This window comes from Mus caroli, chromosome 10 (genome assembly GCF_900094665.2).
Source record: "Mus caroli chromosome 10, CAROLI_EIJ_v1.1, whole genome shotgun sequence".
Classification (NCBI taxonomy): domain Eukaryota; kingdom Metazoa; phylum Chordata; class Mammalia; order Rodentia; family Muridae; genus Mus; species Mus caroli.
Genome location: NC_034579.1, coordinates 35,350,808 through 35,371,085, shown reverse-complemented (window position 1 = coordinate 35,371,085; position 20,278 = coordinate 35,350,808). Strand labels below are relative to the sequence as shown.

The 20,278-nt window shown below is 40.3% G+C and overlaps 1 protein-coding gene across 2 annotated transcripts in view; it reads right to left on the bottom strand.

Moving 5' to 3' along the window:
* Positions 1 to 4,745: 4,745 nt before the first annotated feature.
* LOC115032161 (DNA polymerase zeta catalytic subunit-like) overlaps positions 4,746 to 20,278 on the bottom strand; it is a 30,157-nt gene continuing 14,624 nt past the window's right edge. For both annotated transcript variants that reach the window (XM_029482855.1, XM_029482856.1), the window contains exons 6-10: positions 16,827 to 16,964; positions 15,692 to 15,882; positions 14,862 to 15,108; positions 12,373 to 12,582; positions 4,746 to 5,867 (exon numbers count right to left, since the gene is read on the bottom strand). In XM_029482855.1, coding sequence (XP_029338715.1) covers positions 5,727 to 5,867; positions 12,373 to 12,582; positions 14,862 to 15,108; positions 15,692 to 15,882; positions 16,827 to 16,964 — 927 coding nt within the window. In that variant the 3' untranslated portion in view covers positions 4,746 to 5,726. The remainder of the gene's footprint in view (positions 5,868 to 12,372; positions 12,583 to 14,861; positions 15,109 to 15,691; positions 15,883 to 16,826; positions 16,965 to 20,278) is intronic.

Genomic DNA, 20,278 nt, shown 5'->3' with positions numbered 1-20,278 from the left:
TTCTTGTTGCTCTGTAGGATTTTCTGACCTGTCTTGACTGCCTCTACACACAGTTTCAAACAGTAACAGAGTCCATATATCAGAACAAACAAGACCAAAACTATCAGACCTACCCACAAAGGGTCAATGGGAGAAAAAAGCATAACTCATGAACCTTAACTTGTCCCAAAGCTGGGAACCTTATCGTCTCAATCCTTTCTTTCCTTCTCCTCTCTCTTTCCCTTCTCTCCTTCCTTCCTTTCCTTTCCTTTCCTTTTCTTTCCTTTCCTTTCCTTTCCTTTCCTTTCCTTTCCTTTCCTTTCCTTTCCTTTCCTTTCTTTCCCTTTTTCTTTCCTTCACTATTTCCTTTTCTTTAACACTGATTCCTTTTATTTTTCCTCCCTTTTCTTTTCCTTTTTCTTAAAAAACATATCCCCCTTTAACCCGGGGATCAATTTGGGAGACTTACTGGTACCACTGTTCCTCAGCTGAAGAGTTCTGAATCCACGAGTCGGATCCTTCTCAGCAGTCTGTTTTGCAGGAACACTTCATTACTACCATTTCCCAGCTGAAGAGTTCTGAATTCACGCCAGATCCTTCTCAGCAGTCTGTTTTACGGGAACACTTTATTAACCGCTCCTTCCCCGCGATGCAGTTCTGAATCCTCCCTGTAGCAGGGGGGTCTTCGCTCGTGCCTGAAGATGTTTCTTTTCCTGGGTTTCGGCACCACTTCTTGCGCGCGCCCAACTGGCCAGGAAGAACGACTCTGCAACAGGATCCTTCTGCACACGTTTATTGGGAGAGCTTGATTGCAGAGGCGAAGAGACACCCCAAGCCCAGAACTGGTCCTGCTTATATAGGCCTAGGAGAGGCGTGTCTCACACCCAGATTGGTTATGCTTACCACCTCATTTGCATGTCTACATCTGATTGGTTAACGTGTCTCTCATCTGATTGGTTAACTTGTCTCTCATCTGATTGGTTAACTCTCACAATCTCATCTTGGCAAAAAAACTTTTCTGCCTATGTATGTGTGGTGGCCAGTGGTAGCCAACGCCACCCTGCAACAGCACATGTGGCTTCCCACACCTTAGTTACGATTTCCATTGCTTTCACAAAACACCATGACAAAAGCAACTTGGAAAGGAAAAGGTTTGTTTGGCTTACACTTCCATATTGCTGTTCATCATCAGAGGAAATCAGTCAGGACAGGAACTCAAACAGGGAAGGAACCTGGAGGCAGGAGCAGATGCAGAAGCCATGGAGGGTGCTACTTACTGGCTTGCTCAGTCTACTTTCTTATATAACCCAGGAATGCCAGCTCAGGGATGGCACCACCCACAGTGGGCTGGGTTCCCCTCCATCAGTCCCAAATAAGAAAATGCCTTACACACCTGCCTATAATTTAACCTTCTCGAACCATTTTTAAAATTGAGGTTCCCTTCTCTCTGATGACTTTAGGTTGTATCATGTTGACATGAAACTATCCAGCACATAGCCTTTGCCTACCTCTTCTCACTGGAGCATCTCACTGCCCAGGTCCCAGGCTAATGACTTTCTAGTTCTTACAAAGCCAGTTAAATGTATATGTTGGAGTAGTACTCTGGCTGGTTTTTATGTCAACTTCACACAAGCTAGTCATTTGAGAGGAAGGAACCACAATTGAGAAAATGTCTCTATAACTTCTGGTTGTAGCATTGGAAACTCTAAGACAGAAGTTGGTATCAGGAGTTGGGTATTGCTGTGATAGGCCTACCCATGTTTTTTCTGTAGAAATGTAGATTTTAGGAGTTGGATAACAGAAAGCTGGTGATAATGTAATAGAACAAGGGGGCCATGTTCTAGCTCCAGCAAGCAGCAGAACTAGGCAACTTCTGCCATGTCATTTTGGCTTTAGAGTCAAGAATAGAAGGGACTACTGAGACAACTGGTTAGCTGGAGCTAAGAAATTAGCAGTGATTAAGAAGAGACCAGCATCACTGAGGTGAAATCTTCTGGGACATGTTTTGTGAGAGCACAAAGAAGCTGTCTTCTAGGTGGCTGGACTTGGTAGTAAGAATTGCTCAGGTGGTATTGGTTTTGGAAGGCATGAAAGGGTCAATGAGAACAGCCGAGGTTTGGAACTGTGAGGGCCCTGAGGTCACTGGTGAAGGTGCAGCCTCAGTTGCAGTTGATAGCCCAGTACTGTAGGAGTCATGCAAAAGAGTTGAGGCTTGGAACCATGAAGGAAGTCCATGAGAGGCTACTGGCGAAGCCTAGTTGCAGTAGAAGACTCCAGCCAATTGGAGATGCCAGTACCATGGAATGACCACAAATAACAGCAGCAACAGTGAAGTCAGAGTGCTATAGAGGGCAAAGCTGGAGAAGTAACCCAAGCCCTTTGGAGGAGCCTGGATCATGTGTGGATCCCAGACACTGGAACAAGAATCTAATGTTGAGTTGCCTTGTAGACTCCAAGATGTTACATATGCTAGAGTCATGGGATACCTGCCAAGGAAAGCTGCTAACAGAGAGTAGAACCAGCCCAGAAGGAAGTTTGGTTGCTGTCAACAAGAATTAAAGGAGTTGGAAATCTGAATAGTGCTTTGACATCAGACATGGAGATGCAGTTTGGAGTTTGCCCAGTTGTTCTTTTGGTCTGGTCTGGTCCCATATTCCTTCACTATGTTGTTTTGGAGTGGTAATGTATATCCTTGTGAAGTTTGCGGTATGTGATCTGCCTTTTGACTTTATAGGGGATTGTAGTTAAGTGACTGGGTTTCAGAAAAGACTTGACTTTGGGCTTTTAACATTGTCGCGACTGCTATAGACTTTGGGGACTTTTGAACTTCCACTAAATGTATTTTGAATTATGATATGTTTACCAATGGCCCCCAAAGACTTATGTGTTTGAATAAGCCTATGGGGGCCAGGGAGTGAAATGTGGTTTGAATATGCTTAGCCCAGGGAATGGTACTATTAGGAGGTATGGCCTTGTTGGAAGTGTCACTGTGGGGGTCGTCTCCTTTGGGACCCTCCTCCTAGCCACTTGAAAGCCAGTCTTTTCCCACTTGCCTTCAGAATATATAGAACTTGTACCTCCTCCAGCACCATCTGACCTGGATGCTGCCATGCTTCTTGCTTTGATGATAATAGATTGAACCTCTGAACCTTTAAGTCAGCACCAAAAATGTAATTTTTAAGAGTTGCCTTGGTCATTGTGTCTCTTCACAGCAATGGAAACTCCAAGACATCTTAACAAATTAAGGGAATGCTTAATGAAATTACTTTTGAGCTAGTTTGTGTGTGTGTGTGTGTGTGTGTTTACAAATGCAGAGGCCAAAGCAGGATGTCTGGTGTCTTCCTTATTAATTTCTCCTTTATTACCCCGAGACAGAGTCTCTCAACCAACTGGAATCTTGTCATTTCTGCTAGGCTGGCTAACTACAGAGCTCATGGAACCTGAATTTCCACCTCTCAATACACATCCTTGCCTGGCTTTTTAAAAATTTAATGTAGGTGTTGGGGATTTGAAGTTATAAGCATGTTATAGCACAGACATTTTTACCCACTGGAAAATTTTCCTAGTGCTTTTTGAGATAAATGCTAAAAAATAAAATTTCTTCAGTACTACTAAAAATGGATCTGTGTGACCCGAGGAAAAACAAAACTATTAACAGCTGCCTTATGATACAAAATGATTACTATTGAAATACCATGTTGCTACTATGATATATGTGAAAGTTCTGACACTACAGACAGCTCCAGCCCCCCTACAAATAAAAAGATCCCACAAAGTGAGGATTGACTATGGTTTAAAAAGACTTGTGAAGGATAGGATTTGTATCTCTTTGGTTCCATAATTGTTATGTTATTTCCAGAAAGTTAATCTCTTATTTATAAAAGTACATATTTAAATTCTGGCAGTGGTTAGGCATGGTGGTACATACCTTTAATCCTAGCACTGGGGAGGCAGAGGCAGCCTGTTTCACAGAGTAAGTTCCAGGGAAGCTGGAGCTACACAGAGAGACCCTGTCTAAATAAAAATAAAACTAAACCCTCTGGCAGTGGGAAACTCCTCTATGGTGCTAAGCAGCTGGGAATCTATGAGCCCCTTCTATGGGAAAATAATCGGCATTTAAGCTTTTAAAAAGAAGGAAATGTTGCTTTGCTTCCCCTCCGCAGTCTTAGTCTAAAAGTCTGACTGCATGGAAGTGAAATTCCTCTTACTGGCAGCAACCAATCTGATCTAAAAGGTGATGCTAAATTTTGTCTAGAATATTCTGCTGTCTTAAAAAAGCTAATCCCAAAGTTTTGGTAAAAGAACGGAAGTCAGGTTATAAGCATTAGCCAAGTTTACCATTCTCCTCCAAGACAGCTAGCGTATACATGTAGCCCAAGTTGAACTAGAATTTGCAGGTGCCCTGCCTCAGCCTCCCAGAGGCCTGGGGGGTTACAGTTAGAGGGCAGCATACCTGGTGTTTGTTTGATAGGATCTTTTGTAGCCCAGCTGGCCTCAGATCTACCAGGTAAATGACCTTGAACTCCAGGCCGTCCTGCATCCACCTTCTAAGCGCATGCTTACTGTGCTGTGTTTATGTGGTGCTGAGGATGGAATCCAGGCCTCCTCCATGCTAGGCAAGTACTCTACCAATTGTGCTACATCTCTAGGCCCCACATTTACCTCATTAGAATTCAGGAAAGCCTAGGGTTAGATGGAACCCGTGTTGCTTATAGAACTGATGAAGAGAATTCTACTTATGGCAAGATAAAAGTCATAGCACTGTATTTCATATTTTATTCAATTTTTAATTTGGTTTCCATTATTAACTCTCAAAACAAAGGATTTCCAGTTTAAAAAACAATGCACTGACCACATAATTCCTTTTTCATTTTATACAGTTATACAAATATCCTAAATACACATTTGTGTTCAAGGGATGGCAAATAAGATTAACTGTACAGTACATAAGGAAAGAAAATATTTTAAGCATATTTAGAAGCAATAGAAATGTCTATACAAAACAAGCAAAATGGAATAAATTTTTTTATTTTATTTTTAAAGTATTGCAACAGGCCCACAGGTTTGTAACAAAAATGTCTTTGCACAGTTCCTCACAATGCCCCGTTAGTAGCTATAGCAAGACAGCGGTCTTTAGAAAAGAATGTTTCAAAAATGCTACACATGGTACTATTTGCACAGTTTGATCAAAGTAACAAATCTACCTTTGAGTCAAGCAAAACCTAGAGGAGATATACCAACAACGTGAAAATCATTGTATAAAATTCATTGCACATTATTTTACTCAGTTATTTGAAAAGTAAAAAAGTGTATTTACAAAATATTTTGCAGTCAAAATTATAAAGTGAGTGGATATCTCTAAGCAACACATCCTGATACAGACAGTTTAAGGAATACACACGAATGACTTTAAGAGGTTTTCAGTGTTCCTTCCACAGGGAAGTAAACATGATCTGTTCAAATGGATTTACAAGATGGTACATAAACTGGAGCAAATCCAACACCTGTATTATTATAAAACAATGTTCAAAGGTGAAATGATGAGGAATTTGTACATTGTAAGAAGTGAGCTATCCAGAGAGCAGCATGTATCCTTTTTAATTCTGTTAGCAGAAATCTTCATAGTCTTGGATGGCAGACAGACAGTGAACATCTTTGACTTGATGGAGGTTGAGAAAGCACCATGCAGAGGAACTGAGTGGTAAACACTGAGCAGAGAGCACCTGGGATTCTGTGACACTGCTAACTTAAAACTGGTCCAGTAACTGTCGCAGGTATGGTGCCTTGGATAATTCTCTGTTTACTCGTGAGAGTTTGAAAAGTACCGGGCAGTTGAGAGAAACACATGGGATATGTCGGTCAAAGGAACCTGTACAGTTCCTGCATATCTGAAGATGGAAGAAAACAGAACAATAGGAATGCTTCTGTGTGTATATACACACATACATACACACGCACACATACACACATACATACATACATACACACACACACACCCCCCTATGTAAATAACATGTTTTTAGATTCCTTCTTTTCTGCTACCTGAGTTAACTGGCAATCTTAACTCAGTACAGAGAATTCCGTCTGTTTCCTATCTCAGAAGCCTAGCCATATTTCATGGAAAGTACAAAACGGTCTCAAGATTCATTTTATTTCTTGGTTCACTTTCATTTACAATACTACCTTGTTACACTGAAAGGCACAGGCAGGCTACCTGTGCTTGCCCAGACTACTGAACCAGAACCCAGCACCTGGAAGAGCCCTGTCTCAGATCTAGTCCTATAAGACTGACCTAAGCCACTGAGACTTACACACACTGCTGACAAAGTCACAACTGAGGATTATGATTTAAAACATGAGCAACCAAAGCAGTAACCAACACTGTGATTCTATTAAACGAAGGTGCTTATGTATAGCAAACGATAGTGGGTTGGGAGAAAATGTTAGGAAACTATTCATGTGATAAGAAATACCTACAATGAACACAAACTTAACGGCAAGCCCCTAAAATATGAAAAAGCAGCTAACATCACTAACAAGCAGGATAATAAGACCGCAGTGGAGATATGGGGGTACTGGCACATTCTTATAATCCTTGACTCTGGAGCGTCCTGAGTTCCAGGCTAGCCAGGGCTATAACATTCTCTCTCAAAAAACCAAAACCAACAAACAAATCTACAAGGAGATATCAGTTAATCTCAATTAGAATAGTTATTTTTAAAAAAGATATTAATGAATCAGAAGACAGTATGGGGACATTAACATTTAGGAATAGAACTAGTTGTGATGCAAGTATTTCTACTACTGAGCATATATCTAACTGAATGAAATCACTATATCAAAGACACACTCAACTCCTATGTTAATTGTAGGTTCTATTTTCAACCATCAAGATATGGCATCACCTGAGGTTTGTAGCAACAGATGAATAGGAAAAATAAGGCATACCTACAAAATAGAATATTGTTCAGTCATAAAGGAAAGCCCGTCATTTGTAGCAATAAGGATGCAACCAACTGAAATAAGCCAGATACATAAGAAAAACCCGCCACATCTTCATATATAGAAATTTAAATTGGTCACATCTCATAGAAATAAAGAGTGTAATAATGATCACTAGAGGATTGGGAGAGAAGAAACAAACAAAGGCTGCATAACAGGTATCAAAATACACTTACATTGGAAGAATAAGTTCTAGTCTTGAACACAGCATGGTGATAACAATCTATAGTAATTATCCCAAAGGAGGTAGAAAAGAGGCCTTTGCTTAATCCCCAGTGCTGATACACATAAACCGAGTGCAGTGGTGCATACCCATAACCCCAGCATGCAGGAGCTAGAGGCAGCACAAGTTTAAAGTCATCCTCAGCCAGACAGCAAGTTTGAGACCAGCTCTGGATATAAGGCCCGTTGGCCAAAAAGGGGAGGAGAGGATATTACTAATACAAAGAAATGTCAATTAACCTGATCCAATGATTGCATACTGGCCACACACTAAGTCATCACATTCTAATACATAAACATGTATAAGGTGTTAATAAGGAAAAATGTAATGGAAGAAGGGGTTGAGTTCCAGGGCCACTAAGCAGCAGACTTGGTAGCTTTGACCACACGGTTCTGGCTTTAGAGTCAAGGATGCAAGAAAGACATTGCTGAATCTCCCTCAAGTGGTTAAGGAAAGCCACTAAGGCTAGGGGAACATCATGGGGTCTCTGTATGGAGGTTCAGAGAGACCATTGTATGATGCTGTGAAAGTGAAGCCTGGATTGCCTTGGGGACCCCAGGATGTTGGAGATCCAGAGCCATGGGATACCTGGCAAGGAGGGCTGCTAACAGGATGTGCGACCAGCTTGTTGCAGTCAACAAAGCTGATATAAGGTAGAAATCTGAAGAGTGCACACCAGACAGAGATACAGAATTTGGACTTTGCCCTGCTGGATTTTAGTTTTGCTTTGGTCCAGTATTTCCCCAGTTTCCTTTCCTACGCTTGGACTGATAACATATATTCTATGCCATGATCTGTTGAGAGTATGCCATCTGCATACAGAGCATTACAGTTAAGAGATTGCCATGAGTCTCAGAAGAGACTTTGAACTTTCTACTTTTAACGTGTTGAGACTCTGATAGACTTTTGAAGTCAGATTGAATGCATGGAATGTGGTAGTTTGAATGAGAAGGGTCCTCATAGGACCATAGATTTGAATGCTTGGTCACCAGAGAGTGACAGACACTATGTGAAAGGCTTAGGAGGTTTGGCCTTTTTGGAAAAGTGTGAAACTGTAAGCTAGACCTCAGTCACATGCTTTCTTTTTAAAGAGTTGCCTTATCACGGTGTCTCTGCACAGCAGTAGGATCCTTACTAAGTGCTTAAGAATAATTAATCACAGAACACATTTCTAGCAAAGGGGAAACATTATGATGCCTTGCACAATCAGGTATAAATGATGCCTAGCTTCAAGTCATAAATGTAGTTAAAATGATTACTAAGTATGAAAACTAGTTTAAACCAATACTAGTGAGAACTCTTCAGAGTCAAGGAAATACAGAACAACTATGTGGTTAGAAAAGGGGCCAAAGGTGCAAGCATTCAGTCTTAGCTACTTTGGAGTCTCAGGTAGGAAGATGACCTGAATTAAGCAGTTCTTAGGCCAGCCAGCTTAGACTGCCATTTCAGAATCGAGTGAGACAGCATTAGACTGTGATTAAGGAGATGAACAAGCTCTAGTTCATTGGTGCAAGGGGTTCTGGTTTAAACATGGCTCACAAGGCACTGAAATTTCGATCTGTAAAATGCCTGTCAACTGAAGGCACATTTTCCTAAGCACACTGGTCACTGTATCTAATGTCACATTATTACCACAAGCAAATTGTTTAGAAGCAGATACTCTGCAAAGGCAGTGTACTATTCTAGGAAGCATCTTGCTAATTATATCTTTGCCAAGAGCCTCCATCTATCCCCATTAGAGCACCCCTGTGCTGCCACACTAAGGTGCCAGGATGAACTGATGACTAGGTAAGACCTTTCCATGCCTGCTGGTAAGTGCTCTAGCCTGGGACCCTTAACTTGCTACGTTTAGCTGACATGTTTACTTGCAAGGCTTTTACTGGAGATTAAACCCAGAGTGTTACAGCTTGATTTACACTTTAATTTAAAATTCTAACACAAAAGGATACCTATGTTTTACCTTAAGAAGGCAGACATTTAAAAAATATCATTGTGAGGTCACAGACCCTGGAGGCAGACCTATAGCCACCGCTTTACTAACTAGTATAATCTCTACATTCTAAACATCTGTCCTTATACCTGCAGATAAGTGTAGTGTTCATCCCTCATCAAGGAAACTTCTCTGTGCAAGAGAATCAATATAGAAAGCCACACGCAATCCAAATGCAGTCTTGGAGCACAGAGAACATTTTGGGAGAGAGGGCAGAAAGGTTGTAAGAATTAGAGAATCAGGGAGTTTGCCTTGCCTAGCAATGTCAGTAGATACACTTCTAAAGTCTAATCAATATGACTGCCCAAACATGAACAGACAGACATATTCAAGTTGACTAACTCCAACAAAGAACTATAGCAACTCTAGGAATACTGAGAGCAAGAGAAATATAGTCTTTCTCTTTGGAAGACTCCATCAATTGGGGAAATCAAACCCAGATCACCCCTAGCTGATCTCCTTGGTCTGGCCATGGACAACTGAGGGGGCCCAGGCTCCCCTGGCCTGACCACTGCCATCTCTGACAGGGAGCTTTTCGTAGTCATCACAGTATTAGGACACTCAATCTCCTGCCTTCTGGACAATGGGGCCACATTTTCAGTTCTGACAAAGTTCTGGGGACTCACCTCTCCTCATTCCTCTATTGTTGGAATAGCGGGACAGCCTTACCAGGCTCACCAAACCTCACCACTTAGCTATATATTTCAGGATATCCTTCTTACCCATTCCTTTCTAGCGGTACCAACCTGTCCCAGCCCTTGCTGGGAAGGGCCCTCCTAGCCAAAATGGGAGCTACTATTTCTTTTGCTCCCTACATCTGCTTGACCTCAAACTCACCAGTTGTTCCCCTCCTGTTCTCCAAACCACACACTTTGACATACCTTTTCCCTTACTAACCTCTCTCAGGTAGATCCCTGGGTATGGGATACCCCAGCCCCTTTATAGCCAAACATCTACCCAACTTATTTGGACCATCCTACCCCAGGGGGTCCAGGACAGCCCAAATCTATTTGGCCAGGTTCTGGCCTCTCACTTATCTCTCCCTAAATCCAAGCTTATACAATATGTAGATGATCTTTTTCTTTGTAGTCCATCCCTGCAAATCAGCCAGGCAGACACCTCTACCTTATTAAATTGTCAGGCAAGGGATATAGAGTCTCATATTTAAGGTCCAGCTGTTTACTCCTCAAGCTACTTATCTGGGATTAGCCAAGGCCACTACCACAGATAGAAAACACTTAATCCAGTCATGTACAGTCCCACTAGCAAGCATGAAATTCTATTCTTCTCAGGGATATCTGGTTTCTTATGCTCCTAGATTCCGTCTCTCTCTTCTTGACCACCTTATATAAGGTGGCCCTTGACCCCTCACATGAACCCTTTCTTGAACCCATTACTAAGCCATCCCAGCAACTTGAACAGGCCCTCCTCCAGGCTCCAGTTAAGTATCATTAATTGTCCAAGGAACCCCTTATACTTTTCACTTTAAAGTCAGAGCCAGATGGCTGAAGCTGCCACGTTCTGCTGCTTGGTAGGGTTGAAATATGGCCCCGTTTTTCTATTACATCCTTCACTGCCTAAATTTAACTTTCCTGAAACTTGCTCTGTAGACTGACCTTGAACTCAGAGATCTGATGGCTCTGTCACCTGGATGCTGGGATTAAAGGCATGTACCACCACCCTTTTCCTTTTCATAAGATCTTTGTAAGTTCTGGATTGTAATTTATTCCAGACATAGTCAAGTTGACAACCAAGAATAGCCATCACAACCCATCTCTTGTCAATTTGACATAACCAAATATCTTTATGTCCAAATGAAAACAATTACCAGGTCATAATAGCACCTAACATGATATAACTATCCCTAGTTCAACTTTAAACACATAAACAATAAACTTTAAGTTGGGTGGGATCTTGCCCCAAAGTCACCACTCCTTTAATTACATGTAATATCCCTGAATGGAGATTTAGCTCCATTCCACTTCCTGTTGCCTCTTTAATCCTTGAACCATGCACTTTGTATTTTTCCTTTCTAAGCTTGCTACACTTGATAAAAATGTTCCTCATAAGAGTGAACCAAAGGACAAAGTCTAAGTAGGCTTTTCTGAGACTTCCTTTGTCAATTCAATTAATCTAAGTATTTTTACCTTAGCCTCAGGAAAGCTCTTTGGACAAGGACAAAAAGCAGCCATATTCTTCACTAAAATTAAAAGAACCATCTCTAGGCAACATACTAAAATTCTTCTCCTCTGAAACCTATTGAGCCAGACACCCTCAGCACCACCATCCTCTATGCTACTACAAGAATGGCCCACTAAGCATCATTTAAAACATTCTACTGCTTTCCAACATCCGAAAATCCATATTCCTACAAGCAAAAACATGGGTCAGGCCTATCACAGCAATACTCCAGTCCCTGATACCAAGAAGCAGTGATAGTTTTAGAAAGCTCAGATCTAAGTGGCAGGATGTAAGTAAGTTTTAATAAAGTGAGATAAAACCTGGCTATTAGGGTGAAAGATCTAATGCAGATACTAGATGCGGTGATCCTTGCCAGGATACCTCTGGGAACAGAGCTGTAATGCTTTTGCTGGGGAAACTCTTCCCCTCTGGGTGCAGAACTGTAACACTTGTAGTGAGGGAAACCTCCCTTCCTGGAGCAGAACTGTTATATTTGCACTGAAGAAAACTTTCCCTGCAGAGCTGTAACACATTATTTTTAAATAAAAGATATTAGGTAGATGGCCATTGTAATCTAGGCTTAATAAACAATATTCAATCCCATAAAACAAAAAAGTAAATTATAAAATAACTTAAACCATTTTTACTTTAAAATTGCAGTGTTAATTAAAAAATATTAATATTTATTTGTGTGTCCCTGACTGAGCTTATTTGTATAATATTTGTGAAGGTCCCCATAGAGGCCAGAAGGCACTGGATCCTGGGAACAGGAGTTCCAACTGTCTGTAATATGGGTGCTAGGAACTGCCAGAGCAGTAGGCACTTGTAGTCCCTGAGCCATTTCTCTACCACCAACTGTACTAGGAGTCTCTGTGGTTAGAATGCTCACTTCACTGTTCACACTGGATTCACATCTCATTCTACCCTGAAGAGCTGATGCTGTCTCCCTGAAGAATCAGACCGTTTGGGTGTTGGGATCTGCTGATCAAGGCTGTACCTTTATAAGCTGCTCCTGTTTACGCTCCAATTCTCGAATTTCTTGATTGAGGATGATTGCTACATGCTGAGGCTGGCTCCGACATTTACTACAGATACCATGCTGAGTCAGGTCATCACACACAGGACAGTGCAAAGTAGTGAAATACTGAGAGATAGTGCCTTTCCGCCCTTCGAGTTCACTTCTGGAGGAGCTTGTAGCTTTCTGGATCTATAAATACATCAGTTCAGAAGTAAGTCACAGTGGTCTTCACAGCAGAGCAGCTACTCACCTAATTATAGTTTTCTCTTTCTCTCCTTTAACAAATGTTCAAAAACTGTTTTAAGTAAGGGAGTTATAGGAGTGATCAAAGTCTTTATGGACCAAAGTCTTTTTAAGACTTATATAGACCTTACATTGTAAAAGATTTTATTTATTTTACATGTATGAATGTTTTACCTGCTTGCATATATGTGTAATACATATATTCCTGTTGGATATCCTGGAACTGGGGCTATAGGTGGTTGTGAGTTACGATATGATGCTAGAAATTGAACCTGGGTCCTCTATATGAGTAAAAAGTACTGTCAACCTAGACTATGTGTGCAGCCCCTGAGCTGACACACCACTATCATCAGATGTCTTGTTTTGTTAGTCAGGAGAGTGTGGAAGTTCCAATGAAAGTAAATACAAAGCATTTCAAGTTAATTGGATACACATCCCCAGGAATTCTTTAGCTGGCATAGTATGTTTCAGAGATCAGGTATTCTTTTCACATGGAAATAATATTCTGTTCTCGGAGTTTATAAGATCACTTTGCATAAATAAGGAGTAAAGCATTTTAGAAATGTCACTGACCTAGAATTCTTGCTGGTCATGCAATTATAAAAAAAACCCAAAAACTGCATTTCCTGGCTTCTAGCCAGGATAGAGCATTTTATAATAACCAGCAAAGCTTCTCTAAAGTAGTTCTAACCTTAGTTTCCTTGCTTATGTTTCCCCTTCTTTCTAAAAATGTAATATAGTTTAAAAAAATGAGTTTTCTTTATTAGTTTGGCTGAATACTATGAATTATTGACAAATGACTGAGCACATTTGAAGTAAATTCTCACAAACAGATAAAAAATGAATACTCTTTTAGAAAAATGTGCCCCAGGTGCTTCGACTTTTATATTACCTTTTCAGGCACCTAAACTAAGCAAGAAGAGTTCAAGCAAAGCTCTGTTCTAAGCTTCCACACCGGGCATTTTACTCAAGTGAAATGGTATTTGGAATCAGTTCTTTCATCTGTTTTTTGCTGGATTATGTCTAGATACTAAATCCCATGTACTCTTTTCCTAGAGAGAGGATCTGGCTAGGTTAACCTCAAGTTCAGCATGTTCCTGCTCCAGTTTCCACAGTTCTGGAAGTGCAGGTGTCCGCCACCATCTGGCTTATATCCCATGCATTTTAAGTGTGCTGTGTATAGCATGTGGAGCTCACAGCCTGGTTTCAGGTACTTACTTCCACTGTCTTCACTCCCCCGACCCGCTGAGACAGGGTCTCTTACTAAATTTGGAGCTAGACTGGCTAGACTGGCTGGTTATCCAGCACTGGAACTCTCTTATCTTACCTCTGCCTCCCGGTGTTTAGGCACGCACTGTCTATCGACCATTCGATGTGGGCGCTAGGGATCTGAACTCAAGTCATCTTGTTAGTGGCAGCAACCACTATGCTTATTAAGTCATATCCTCGGTCCCCGCCAATGTATTTCTTTCTTTTTATAAAAAAAATTTATTAATGTATATGAGTCACTGTAGCTGTCTTTAGTCACATCAGAAGAGGGCATCAGATCCCATTACAGATGGTTGTGAGCAACCATGTGGTTGCTGAGGATTGAACTCAAGAGCTCTGGAAGAGCAGTCAGTGCTCTTAACCGCTGAGCCATCTCTCCAGCCCTCCTATGCATTTCTTAAATATCTACTTAAAGGGCTGGGGCGATGTCTCAGTGGTTAAGAGCACCTGCTGTTCTTACAGAGGACCCCAGTTCAGTTCCCAGCACAAACAAGGCAACCCACAAACATCTGTAACTCCAGTTTCAGGATATCTGATGCCCTCTTCTGATTTCCACTGTTATCAGACACATCCATGTGCATATACACCCATATAAACAAAAACACTCATAAAATCTTAAAAAACAAAAAAAAAACCTTCCCATTTTGAAGTAATTTTGTAATTCACTTTTTTTTTCACTAGCTGATTTATTGAGTTGTCAATAAAAGGCCAATCAGCACTGAAACTCTTGGGGATTCATTGAATGTTTCTACGGTTTGGAACTTGCTAGAAGCTGAGACGGTACACACAGATATTTATAATCTCTCCTCCAGGAAGCCTGGCAAGCACGGCATCTGTGCAAGTTTCAATAATGGAGGATAATTTAGGATAATTTCTCACTGCACATACATAAAATACAGTTACATTGAATTCTGAAGTGAAGTATTTATAGGACATATGTTATTTAGTAAACTTACCCTTGGTAATTCTTGATACCAGCTGAAGACATCAATACCAATAAGAGAGAAGATTCTGGCCAGGGGTGGAAGAATTTGTTTGGTGATGTAGTAAGTGGCATTCAGCCTCAGAGTGGGATCCTGTAAGACTTCTGCTGGGCGCCTTATCAACTGGATAAGGGGTAGTCCAGGGGTCCCATAAATGATGACATATGGCACTCGTTCTCCAACTCGAGGCTCAGAGCGCCGATCATAAGCAAGCATTTTCCTGTTCAAATCCAAATTAAGTACACAGACTGTCAGAGAAGGCATCTTGCCAGCAAACTATTCAGAATTAAGCCTGAACCAAGAGCAATCCTTCAAATTAGATTGTTGATTCATTGAGAATTATGTACACTTTGCTCAGCTGATATCAAGTAGACAGTGCTATAGCAGTTTGAGACTTATGCTCTATAGCACTGTTACCTGGTTTAGGGATGAGTCCTTGGTGTTATTATATATCTAATAGTGAAAGAAGAGAGAAATTATCTAAACAATCTGACTGCAGAATGACATCTAAATGCTTTGCCATTTCAAATTTAAGGACTGTGAGTGATTCTGCTATGGAAGAAACAAATGTAATCAGACACATCAGCTTGGTTGCATTTAGTTTCCTAAGAAAAGCTCAGAAGGAGAAATCTTACAAAGCACAGGGGAACATTTGAATTTTCATGAGGTTAGTGTGGGAACATAGAGAAAACACTGCAGTTCTAACTAGCTGTCTTTCTCCTACTGTGTGGCAGGCGACCTCTGGACTGTACACTATGCACTATGTTATGCACAGAGGAACGGGCTGGAGTGCACATCATTACCTTGTAAGTTCAAGGGCTGGGACACAGGCTCCAGGCCTGTAAGAAAAACTTCCTCTGTACTCCTTGGCAAAGATAAAATCTTGTATGCTGGCCTTCCCTTCCACAAGCTTCATACATTGTCGCTGTACATACTGTTTAATTAGACTAATATCTCTTGTTTCGAACAGCAGCTTTAGAGAACGCTCAAGTATCTTAAAACAAAAAGATGCAGAAAAGATAAAATAACTCCCAGTATGTTTCAGTATTATTGTTAAGTTTTCTTTAAAAAGCTATCTGGTACTGGAATCAAACACACACACACACACACACACACACACACACACACACACACACACGCACGCACGCACGCACGCACACACGCACGCACGCACGCACGCACACACGCCCAATCCTGTGATTAGATACTAAAAATGATTAGAAACTGGAAGTATTTGAGACTTTATATAGCTTGTTATTTCTTAGACTATCACACAGTGTGAGAAAAATTATATTGGAATGATATTCAGAAGAAACATTTGCTATGTGAGGAAAACATAAAACTTTGTTTTTCTTAAATAGTCAAAGCACCTGGAGAACAAGAAATATAGAAATATGACAAAATATTATGTACTGAAAGAATCCAAGTTAGCTAAAGAAAAAATGAAAAATATAAATATCACCGATGAGTCACATAAAATAAAAAAATCTGCCTTTTGCCTATTTTAATAGTGCAGGTAAGCGATGGAGTCTCTGTATGCACGGTTTCAGATATAACATGACCCAGCGTGCAGTGGACTGACTTAGTGGACCCCTCAGTCAATCTGGAACGAACTGAGTTTCTCTGGAGGTACCTGAGGATTTCTTGTCTGAGTCCTGCTCCCTACTTCTTGGGAGCTGTTACACGAGAAGCTAGCCTATCTTCAAAGGCAATGCCCAAGAAACTCGTAATTTTGATAGAGATGTTGATAGAAAGGTATGGTAAGAGGTCTGAAACTAAACACTAAGGTAGAATAGTCTCCAATTAAAAATACAATTCTCACAATTCACGCTTCTCCGGTATTTTCATGTAATTCTGTGAGGCATAGTTCTTTAACTAGATGTATGTTTAAGGATAGCTACATTTCTTACTGCTGAGAACAACAGACACAGGACTCACCTTAGAAACAGCAGGGCAAGAGTCTCTTCTGACTGTTTCTATTCCTTTCGCATCAAATACCGGGTCCTTCTGATCCAGTGTTTCATACATGTAACCCACATATCTCTTTTTGGTTTGCAAAACACAGGGCAGATACACCTGTAGTAAAATGGACAAATGACTTACAGTACCTGTGTCCCCCAACTGGGACACATTCACTGTTACTGTTCTCTATATTCAGATGTCACTATAAAATATTTAAATATTCCCAATGAATTCCTATCTAAAACCTAGAATGCAAAAGCACACAGAACAAATTGCCATTCCTTCTTAAAATCCACTCCTTTCTGCACTAACTTGCTTCTACAAGTAAAATTGCTTTTCAAAAGCCACTGATCATATATTAACTTTAAATTACTTTATACTTAGAGACAGCACATAGCTAAAGTTCTAAGAATAAGCAATGAAGAGTTCCTAAAGGCGCACCCTTACTGGCCTCCTCTGGATCTGTCCAGAGAGTCTCGGCAAACACATGCACTTAACATTCTAGTCTTCTCCCTCCACTGCAAGCTTACCACATACACTGCTTTGCACGTTGTATATTTAAGTCAATAGCTTTCTAGAGTATGCCATTAAAATGTGGAAGGCTCGCCATCTGTCCTAGAGCCACAGAGAAGTCCATGGTAGAGAGGTAGTATGGCTCAGGTAACTGAGTACCCCCAGGACATGGAGGATGCTTTCAATCTTTAGGCATTTAGCTATAGTAAACCACCTCACATGATTTAATCTTTAGGATAAATCCTTTCACTTTAAATTATAAAATTTATCCTTTTTCTTCCCCTTAAGCTCCCTTCCAAAAACCTCCTCACTTAACATTTCTTATTTTTCTTTTTAAAAATAGAGTATATTTTTCGCAGAGTAGCGTGAATTTCCTAGGCTTAAGCAATTCTCTTTTGACAGCCTCCAGAGCAGCTACAGACATGTGGCATTATGCCTGGCCCATTTACTTTTTCTCAATCTGAAAGTACAAACCTTATGTTTGTCATGGTTAACATGGTAATAAACCATGTTTATATGGAATGCCCAGGCTTTATTGATAAACACATTAAAAGGCCTTAATATTTCAATTAAAAGGCAGGAATGACCAAAATGAGTTTAAAAAAATGAAACTATTCTAAGATCTATTAGAAATCTATTTAAACATAAGGGCTCAGAAAAGTTGGAAAAAAACCAAAACCCTAAAAACTAGAAAGTTACTCACATTAAAATTAACAAAAAGAAAGGTAGGAAAAGTGGTTTTCATTCAATACAAGGAATATTATAAAAAAATAAGGATAAAACCTAACAGCACAATAGTGAACGAAGGCAAATTCATGATTACAGTGGAGATTTTAGCATCTTCATCTCAGTGAGTGACAGAGATCAGTGAGAACAGGCAGACTTTCACAATACTACCATGAAAAAAATAAACCCTGAGCAACACTTCCTAGAGCATTCTAGCCATTGACCAGAAAAACCATAGTATTTCAAGGTCACATTAAATATTTACAAAGGCATACTATACCAAAGAAACAAATTTCAACAACTTTATGGACCACTAAAATAATACAAAGTATATTCTTTGACATAATGTAACCAAATTAAACCACCAACAAGGGATTTCTTACACAATTCCTAATGCTTAGAAATGAGCACATTTCTAAACAACCTATGGGTCAGTATCACTGAAATGAATAAATCAAGAAAACAAAAATGTTAAACTTGTACCTTAGCAGGTTTAGGCAGAAATTATTATATCTTTCAAAGTTTGTAGCAGATTAGAGAATCAATGAATCATATTTACAAATTAAGAGACTGGAAAACAAAGCAAACTAAACCCATAGCAAGCAGACCGACAGTGCACGTTTTCAAAGTAGTTTTTTTTTTTAAAGTACAATAAAGCAATAAATGTGTAGCTAGAATGAAGAAAAACAACCCATAAATTACCAATTATCACAATGATGGGATGCCACCAAAGACCATGAAGATCCTAAAGCAATAAAGAAACATGAAGGATTCCTGCCAACAAACAGGACAATGTAAAAGAAAGGAATGCCATGGCAACCAAAAGTCACTAAAACTGGCAAGGGAAGAAAACTGGGAAAATGAAATAGCTTTAATGATATTTTAGTTTAAATTAATCTTCCTGTAGATAAAATTCTGCTTCCAAATGGCTAAGTGATGCTAACAACCACTTAAGGAAGAAGTAATTGTATTAATTTTATACACTATTTATGTCTTTTAGAAAATACTTCAAAAATTTAAGTTAGTGTGTGTTTTTATGTGCAGGTGTGTATAGCTGTGTTTAGGAATTTGTATGCCTTTGGACGTCAAGGCCAGAGGAAAACCTTGGGTGTTATCAGGTCTCATTTACCTGTTTGTTTTTGAGACAAAAGTCTCACTGGGACTGTGGCTAAGGTAAGGTGGCCAACATGCATGCTGAGATCCTCCTGTCTCTACTTCCTGAGGGCCAGGACTACAGCGCTCCTCACCACTCATAAATCAGGTCTTAATGTTTACAATGGCAAATACTTTACCAACCCCATTTTAGTTTTACTAATTAAAACAACAAAAAAGTACCCAAGGAGCTGAAGGGGTTTGCAGCCCTATAGGAGGATCAACAATATGAACTACCCAGTTACCCCCAAAGCTCGTGTCTCTAGCTGCGTGTGTAGCAGAGGATGGCCTAGTGGGCCATCAATGAGAGGAGAGGCCCTTGATCTTGCAAAGATTATATGCTCCAGTACAGGGGAATGACAGGGGCCAGGAAGTGGGAGTGGGTAGGTTGGGGAGCAGGGTAGGGGGAGGGTATAGGGGACTTTCGGGATAGCATTTGAAATGTAAATGAAGAAAATATCTAATAAAAAATTGTTTTGGGGGCAAAAGAAAACAACAAAAACAAATATTGATATGTAGCCTGGGTGGCCTTGAACTATGAAGACCAGGCTGGCCTCAAATTTGTAGCTACTGGATTGCTGCAGGGAAAAAGAAAACAACAAAAACAAATATTGACATGTAGCCTGGGTGGCCTTGAACTATGAAGACCAGGCTGGCCTCAAATTTGTAGCTACCGGATTGCTGCAGTTCCAAGAACTGGGATTACAGCGGTCCAAGGGCTTGGGCAAGTGTCGTCGGGGGAGGGGGATGTTAGCCCCTACTTGTTGACTGCTGAGATTATAGTCAGCCTTTGCAGCTATTCAGTTGAGGGCCTGGAAAATGTGAAGCTGAGATGAATTACTTTGGTGTAGTTTTTCTAAATCCCTGAAACTGAAAAACCTACTGATACGCTGGCTGTTTTACAGCATTAAGCTTGGAGTTGACTGTTTTACAGCAAAGTAAATGAAACTATCTTTTCACATTTTAAGACAGTGTACTGGCTATTTTTGTGTCAACTTGACACAGCTGGAGTTATCACAGAGAAAGGAGCTTCAGTT